Source organism: Octopus bimaculoides, chromosome 10 (genome assembly GCF_001194135.2).
Source record: "Octopus bimaculoides isolate UCB-OBI-ISO-001 chromosome 10, ASM119413v2, whole genome shotgun sequence".
In the NCBI taxonomy this organism is placed as follows: Eukaryota; Metazoa; Mollusca; class Cephalopoda; order Octopoda; family Octopodidae; genus Octopus; species Octopus bimaculoides.
The window spans coordinates 888,781-898,327 of NC_068990.1; the positions used below are offsets into that span (position 1 = coordinate 888,781).

At 37.1% G+C, this 9,547-nt stretch overlaps 1 protein-coding gene across 1 annotated transcript in view; it reads right to left on the reverse strand.

Moving 5' to 3' along the window:
• Positions 1-9,547, reverse strand: part of LOC106867348 (intraflagellar transport protein 88 homolog) — a 100,442-nt gene that overhangs the window by 3,279 nt on the left and 87,616 nt on the right. Inside the window, exon 24 of the mRNA XM_014912200.2 lies at positions 7,353-7,484. Coding sequence (XP_014767686.1) covers positions 7,353-7,484 — 132 coding nt within the window. The remainder of the gene's footprint in view (positions 1-7,352; positions 7,485-9,547) is intronic.

A 9,547-nucleotide genomic window follows, 5' to 3' on the forward strand; every position in this document is an offset into this window, starting at 1 on the left:
GGGGGGGGGGGCAGTGAGAAAGCAAACAAGAGGGGACGCAGTTTATGTAGAGGAATGCCAATATTCATGTGTGTGCATGATTGTATATGCATACATACATACATACATATATATATATATAGACAGATAAATTATATACATACATACATTCACTTATATGACATATATTTATATATGCATACATAAACTGTTTATGATCTAAGCTATGGTGTATATTATGAATATAATCATCATCATCATCATCATTTAACGTCCTTTGTCCATGCACACACACAAACATATGTATGTATGTATGTGTATATATATGTATATATATATATATATATCAATCTCACTAGAGCTGGTATTATGAAAAAAGCCCCCAGTACATGTTACTAAGTAGTTAGCACTGAGATGGGCATCCAGCTATAGAAACCATGACATAGGAGATACTGGAGAACAACACCGTCTTTAGACCCAAGAGATCTTGTCAAGACATCTAACCCATGCTAGCATGGGACATGGGCATTAAGAGATGATGAGGAGGAGGATGATATCTATCTATCTATCTATCTATCTATCTATCTCGAGCTTGGGACAGTCGTCTGGCTTGCCAGCCACTGTCAAATCATCCAACCCATGCCAGCAGGAAAGACAAGCATTAAATGATGATGATGATGATGATGATATACGTGTGTGTGTTATGTTCCTAATAGTTTCTAGTGATACATCTAAAGTGCTTGTAATCTAACCTTAATTTTTATGTGGGTGGGGTGAATAGGTGATTCTACAGTTCTGCTGGTATTGCTACCCTTGTGTTTTCACTGCCCATACTGTTTGTTACCATATGCAATTTGGACCAATTTTGAGGGTAAATTTCAATGTCTGTAATGTAATATGATCTTTTATCTTTTCATTAGCAAAGGTGTGCATTGTTTTATTATATTGCATTTTTCTTCGGTGCAGAGGGGAAGATCCTGGAACAATTTCTATAAAGGGTGGTGGGTACACAATCCATGAAGCCCTTTTTATGTTTGTTTTTATGTTATTTTCCACGAAGTCTCTGTTATGTTATAGATTATAGTAAGATAATTTTCTTGTGTCTTTTGATGGATTCCAGGAAAAGAGATGAATGACTTTTTCCATAACATGATGAAGTGAAATATTCTAATAACAAAATAAAATAAACAAAAAAAATAAAGGATATAATAACAAAACAAAAGAAAAAAGAAAATAGATTTATCATACACCCCCCCTACCTCACCAGTGTATCGGCATTTTCTTACAATAAGTTTAAAATGCTGATCTCCACCTGCAGGTGACAACAGGTAGACATTGACATTATTTTATATAACATACCTAACAATAAACATAGATTAAGAAATAAAGCTAAATAGCAAGTAGGAGGAGGAAAAAGAAGAAAAATAGCAAAGTATTTATTATCTATTGTGTTCCCCTCAGCTTCTAAAGATTTAGGCCTTATCACCTGCAAGGTTGAAACGCTAGGTCCCTGACCATGTATGTATATATATAGTTTTAGCTTATAAGATGAAACAAAGGGCCATGGAAAGTTACATACTAGGAATATCATTACAAGAACAAATTTGAAATAAGATAATTTGCGAATGAAGTGGAGTGAATGATGTGATTGCAGAGTACAGAAAACACAAGTTCCACTGGGCTAGATATGTTGTAAGGTTCACAGATAACAGGTGGGCCCATGCACTTGCTAAGTGATATCCAAAAGATCAGAAAAGGCCACTTGGATAGCTTCCACAATAATGGGAAGATGACCTAGTTAAGCAATTTGGGTCAAGATGGAAAAGAATGACACCATTGTGACAACATCTGATGATCTGGTCAATACTTTGATATGTGTGTGTGTGTGTGTGTGTGCATGTGCGCGTGTGTGAGTGTCTTTGTGTTTGTCCCCTTATCACCACTTGACAACCAGTGTTGGCATGTTTACATCCCTGCAACCTAGCAGTTCAGCAAAAGAGACCGATAGAATAAATACTAGGCTTAAAAAAATAAGTCCTGGGGTCGATTTGTTTAGCTGAAACCCTCCAAGGCAGTGTTCCAGCATGGCCACAGTCAAATGACTGAAACAAATAAACAATGAAAGAAATATATATATATATATATATATATATACATACGTGTGTGCGTGTGTATATATAGAAATAATTAAGATTCAGTTGAATCAGGTACTTAAGTTGAGGCATCAAGTCAATCCGGTATGGTCTGCATTAGGTGAATAAAAAACGAATATGCAACAGGGATACAGCGTTATAATTTTTTAGCAAATATTTCATCAGAACTAGAGACTAAAATAATTACATTGCTTCTCTTTACTTTTTTTGTAGCAAAAATAGTAAAGAGAAGTAACGTAATTATTTTAGTCTCTAGTTCTGATTAAATATTTGCTAAGAAATTATAATGGTGTATCTTGTATTTTGGAAATCTATATGGTCGTCTGCTCTGAGGAGAGCAGTTTATATCAAATTGATGTAATGTTTGCATGAATCATTTAAATGGAGCCACTTGAAACAGCTGTAATGCACTGATACCTGGACATCCTTACTTATATATATGCGTGTGTTCGTGTGTGTGTGTGTGTGTGTGTGTGTACATGCATATCCATGTGTGTATCCACAAATCATACAAGACAATCAACACTGTGCCACATATTTGCACTGTTTGTAATGCAAATTTTAAGCAGCTCTCGAGGCTTGAAAGCCACTTATGTGCTCATGCACAGAAAAAAACATATCTGACGAGAAAGATGAAGTGGTCAAACTCTGAACAGGAACAGACTACCTCTATGCATGCAAGTACATGTGCATATATGTACAGTTGATCATAACCCCAACCAATTTCTAATTGGCTGTAGAGCACTGTCAATGGATCGATGAATACCTTCTTCAGACATATTAAGAAGTTCCATATGAGGTTCCTGCATTTCTAGTGACCATATCTAAATGTGAGTGGATCTATATCTATGTGTGTGTGTGTATGTGCATGCATATGAAGTGTGAAGGCTCATGCTCTAATGATTTGGGTGTTAGGTTCACAATCATAAGGTCATGGGTTCAATTCCTTGACAAGGTACTATGCTGTGTCTTTCAGAAAGGCACTTTATTTAGCATCGCTCCAATACACCTCACTGAAATGAGTACCAGCTGAGTATGAAATACTGGTGCAGTGCTCCCTCCGTCCAGCCATTATATCCTCAATGTTCCATTGGGTCTAGGGTGAAAGGGCTGAGGGAGTGTCTATTTCAGCAACCAAAAATATAAGAATTTAAAACAATTTGTGAATGCAGGGCATGTCACCAAGTCATAGTTGATTGCAAGTGATGGCTGTAGTTAGTTATATAGTGTGTGCATCCAACTTCAACACCGACTCCAAAAATGAAAGAATGGATAGAGCAGACACAGGCTACTTGTCTGGGAAGGAAGGAATTCTAAACAGGAGCTGATACACAGTAGAAAGAACACTTTGATATAATTAAAGACACTCTCTTTAGTGCATAATTCTAGGTGACATTATTAGCATTTTTCATATAAATCTGCCCAAGCCTACAGTTGGTTCTATGTTGCAAACTTCATCTTTTACATTAAAAATCCTCTCATTAAAATTTCATGTTGAATTATGTTCAAAACACCAACTTAATAAAGGCTATTTTACCACATTCTTTATAATTTTCAGAGTTAACTGGAACAATGGCTGTGAATTACACACAAAACACACACACACACACGTGGCTGGTGTTTTTAGCTTCGATCTACCAAAGTCACTAATCCATTCTGTGGAGGCATGAGGCATAGTGGTTACGATGTTGAGCTTATGCTTGCAAGATTGTGGTTTCGATTCCTGGACCAGGCAACACATTGTGTTCTTGAGCAAAACACTTCATTTCATGTTGCTCCAGTCTACTTAGCTGGCAAAGATGAGTAACCCTGTGATGGACCAGAGACCCGTCCAGGTAGGGAATTTATATGCCAAGAAAACTAGGAAACTGGCCCTTATGAGTTAGTATGACATGAGAAGGTAACTTTACTTTACCTTTTACTAATCAATTCACAAGGCCTTGGTTGGTCTGGAACTATAGAATACATTTGCTTAGCAGTGGGACTGAACTTGAAACCATGTGGTTAGGGGGCAAATGCTGTAACAACACAGCCACAACTGCACTTAACTTCTTAATCACATCAACATAAGAACATGGTTTTTAATTATTTGATTGAGACATGGCCAGATTTGATCTTGGAATGTAAAGAGTTACAACTAAATGCTGAAAGTTATCAACATCACTGATAAAGAATTCTGTGGGTGGTGGGGGCACATCAGTGAAAGGGAAGAAACGTATGACACCTGATGTGACATCTGCTTGATGGACGTATTGCTTAGAGATTCAGACCATGTAAATCAAGGTGTCTTCTGAACTACACACTGTTACACTACAGCACATCTGGCCATACAACACTACACCATACAACATCACAAACACTGCACAGCACACTACACCATACAACAACATACAACATGTTGTATCTCACATCAACACAGCACATAATGCTGCATGGCAACACAAACACCATACAACGCACAATAACACAAACATCATACAACAACACAGAACAACACATAGAACACTATAGCACACAACAACAACAACACAAACACTATACAATGCACAATGACATAAACACCAAGCAAAAGCACATTAATAGTTAAAAACCTAAAAGTGGTACCTCCTAAATGATCCCAGAACTTTCTAGGAATGGAAATAAATGTCTATGAGCATAGGTGTGCTTGATCAGGGTTGGCCAGGGGCTAAACACAAACAACACCTATTACAGCAACAGCAACACCTAAAGCATGAGCCAGACAAAGAGCCTCTATGATGTCACAAGAATTGTCAGAGATAGCAGCTAAATCTGTCTCCAATCACACTGACTGTCATCTTATCATGAAAAGGAATTACATATTGGACATATTGCTCTTTGATGAATAGGTCTGATGGATTAACACTAGCCTGGGGCTAAAAGAAACAACAACTGCTGCTGATGCTGCTGCTGCTGCTGGTGGTTCTGTATGGTGGTGGGAGGAGGAGAAGAAGAAGAAGAAGACTGTCAAGTATTTTTAAATATGAGGAGCTACGTCATGCAAAAGAAAATAGATAACAGAAAATAATAATAATAATAATAATAATAACGACAATAATAATAACGACAATAATAACAACAACAAGATAAAAAAATATACAAAGAAATAAACAAAATAATCTTTTAATTTAATCTCTGCCGCATACTCTATACCCCATTTTTCTTTTTACAAAACAAAAAAGAAGTGGGTGATAAAATAACTAACAACCTCTAAACAATAATAATTCGGTCTTTCTAATAGTTAATCCCTCCTTTAGAGCACGAAGAAGCCAGATTGGCTACATTTTTGGGGTTCTTTATTTTTTTGGTATCATGTACTCAGTAATTATCCTTATATCCTATACATAAGATAGTGAGTTTGCTGCAGCAACTAATAGAGGCCTGCAGGCAAATATCCCACCTTCACCCACAACGTAAACCACACACACACACACACACAGTGCAATTGCTGCCGCCACCACTACCACCACCATTGCTACTGCATTTGTTGCCACCACTAACCACTGCCACCATTTTGCCACTATGATTCCTCACCTCACCTTTTATCAAGGCAAGAAAATGAAAGAATGAGGACTGACCTTTTTGACCGATATAAACAGTTTATTTACAAATGCTTTCATGTTTTTTTTTTAATTTCTTTTACTTTTGTTTATGCTGAGTTCAAATGCAAAACATGCTGTCTGTCAGCTCCAAATATTTTTCCATAAACAATGAATTGTTTGTTACAATATCATAACAACATAAGCATAATATTGGTCTCAAATTCTGTCACAAGGCCAGTAAGTTTGGGTGGGGGAGGTAACTCAATTACATTGAACCCCAGTGTTTCACTGGCACTCAATTTATCAACTCTGAAAGGATGAAGGGCAAAGTCGACCGAGGCAGAATTTGAACTTAGAACGTCAAGTTGGACAAAATACTGCAAACCCAAATGGTCTGGCATGCTAATCATTCTGCCAGCTCACATAACATTGATGGTATCATACAGCAGGTAATACTATAATGATGCCACACAATAGAAAACTGCAACAGTAATAGCAATTTATTAGAGTTTACCAATGCTACACACAAAAGAGTGAGATACTTTTATATATATATATATATATATATATATATAATACAGAATGGGACTAGAACACAAAACATCCAGACGGTTAGGTGATACAAAAAAGGGACAAAACATCCAGACAGACGATACGAAGAAAACAAGGACGGGTCATTTGGAATTTTGTTTCTTCAGTCAAGATCAAGATTATCTTTGCAATTTTGGCTGCTTATTCTCGATATTGCTCCAATCTGGCCAGCTCCAAGGAAAAACTAAGCTAAGGGCATTAGATTCCTTGGAAGAAAGCAGTAAATGTATACAAAAACAAGGACGGAAAAAAAACGAACAATGTTACACAAATAGAATAAAAATAATAACAGGACATAACAACAGATGTCTTTCGACTAAGGACGAATTAAATTAAGCCAGCGAGATATATATATATATATATATATATATATATATACATCACCATCATCATCATCATCATGCTTTTAACACCTGCTTTTCTACGGCCACATGCCCTTCCTGTCACCAACCTACACCTGTTTCCAAGCAAAGTAATATTTCCCCTCATGAGTGGACATGTTTCTGTGGAAATTTAGAAATGAAGGACATCACTTATATGATAGTGACATCTGCTTACAACAGTCACCCATACCCCACCCACAGTCTTCTTTCATTTTCTGTCGACCAAATCCATTCAGAAATTTATGTATTTGTGATATGCTAAGAAGCAGTGCACGGTACCAGGATTTACAACTCAAGTCAAATGTAACAGACTATTCCAAATCATTCTTAGAGTATCTGCAAAAGTGGGGTTTAAACTGTATGTATGTATGCAAGTACGTATGTAGCCATGTATATATATATATATATATATATATATATATAAATGTAAATCAGTGTGTATGTCTTTGTGCCTGTGTTTGTCCCCCCATTACCACTTGACAACTGGTGTTGGTGTGTTTATATCTGTGTAACTTAGCAATTCAGCAAAAGGGACCAATAGAATAAGTACTAGACTTTAAAAAAAAACAGTCCTAGGATTGATTTGTTTAACTAAAACCCTTCAAGGTAGTGCTCCTGCATGGCTGTAGTCAAATGCCTGAAACAAGTAAAGGAATAAAAAAAAAATACAAAAACAAATATGTTACCTATTTCTCTTGATTTTGAGGAACCATCTTCTATCACATCACCTGTTCGCTGACCACTGCCCAATCGGTCAGCCATCCTCTGTGTGACCTTACCACTGGATTTCCTGCTGCTGCTACCACTACCTGTCCTTTCTGAAATTTAAATGTGGAAAATGCAATTAAATGATAACACACACACACACACACACACACACAAATACATATGCTTGGCGAATGTATAAAGAAGTGCCGATCTCTAACTGTAGAGGAAATCTGTGGAAGAGGTAGAGCCAGGAAGACATAGGACGAGGTGGTGAAGCATGATCCTCAAATGTTAGGCCTCATGGAGGCAATGAGAAGTGACCAACACCTTTGGCAATATGCTGTGCTTGAGAAGACTCGTCAAGCCAGGTGAAATTGCAGTTGTAGCTGATGCCAGCGGCACATAACCTGTTTCAGTGGCACATAAAAGCACCCATGCTAGTGGCATGTAAAATGCACCCAGTACACTCTTGGAGTAGTTGGCGTTAAGAAGGGTATCCAGCTGTAGAAATTCTGTCAAATCAGACTGGAACCTGGAGCAGCTCTCCAGGTTAGCAGCTCCATTTAAACTGTCTAACCCATGCCAGCAGACACTAAATGATGATGATGATGATGTTGGTGACGATACATACATTCACATATGTATAACAGAATAAAGTACAGACAGGCAAATAACTAGAATCAGGTCAGGTCAGATTATGACTTTGATATCTTTCTACAATACACAGGAAGAGAAGAATGCTTCAAGGAATTTAAATCACAAGAGATCAATAAACAATCGATTCAGCCTCAGCACTAATTGACTAATTGTAGTTACCTATCAGCCACATCATCAGACGTAGTATTACCTGCAATTTACATACATATGTGTGTGTGTGAGTGTGTGTGTGTGTGTGTGTGTGTGAATGTGTGTGTGTGTGTGTGAATGTGTGTCTAAGCATCTATGTATATATATATATGGATACATATTCCAACTGTCTATGTGGGAGCATCACTATGTACTTAATGTTGGCACCATCGTTGGTTAAATGTAGCATGACCAACTGAGCATGTTTAATTCATATCTAATCTTCTATTCTCCCTTGATCAAGAAATTTAATTCTACCATTCTGTGAAGCTATAAACTATGTTATTGAGACTTGGCACTCTAGATGTCTGTCAAAACTGTTCCTACTATAACGATAAATTTAAGTAGACAGGGGTTAACAAATGTACCACTATATATGCATGTACGCATACATGCATCTATATATGTATGTACATATGTATGTATGTATGTATGAATCTATCTATCTATCTATTTATTTGTATATCTCTCTCTCTTTTATATATGTAGTCCTTCTCTTTTAGTGCCTTATAACTTAACACACTCACCGGTAAAATTTCCACTTATTTCTTTTGTAATTTTTCTAAAACTTTTGTTGCGTTTTGCAACCTTTTCAATAGTTTTGACTCTGTCTGTAATTCACACTGCATTCCTTTTTGTTTGTTTGTGTGCATGTGTGTGGGTTAGTGCGTGTGGCTGTGCATATACATGCATGTATGCATGTATGCATGCATGCATGTATGCATGTATTTATGTATGTATGTATTCTGCATATTCATGTGCCTGCGTGTCCATGTTTGTGTGTTTTTACGTAAGTGTGCGTGTGTTGGTATATGTGTGTATGTACCTCTATCTCTTTGTCTGTGCATGTCTGAGTGTGTGTGTATGTGTGTGAGTGTGTGTTTACCTCTATCTCCTTGTGTGTGCATGTCTGAATGTGTGTGTATGTGTGTGTTTTGCAACTATGTACTGTGTCAATGTAATCAACTTAACCTCTCCCCAGAATTTGCTGGCCTTTGAAACCAATAATGGATTTACATTTTGGCACAAGGCCATCAATTTCAGGGAAGGAGCTAGTTGATTGCATCAACCCCAGTACTTGACTGGTACTTTATCAACCCTGGAAGGAAGAAAGGGGTCAAAGTTGGCCTCAGAAGAATTTGAACTCAGAATGTAAAACTAAAAGAAATGCTGCTAAGTATTTTGCCTGGCACAGTAACAATTCTGCCAGCTTGTCACCATAATAATAATAATAATAATAATCCTTTCTACTATAGGCACAAAGCCTGAAATTTTCAGTGGGTGGACTAGCCAATTACATTGACCCTAGTGTTTCACTGGTACTTAA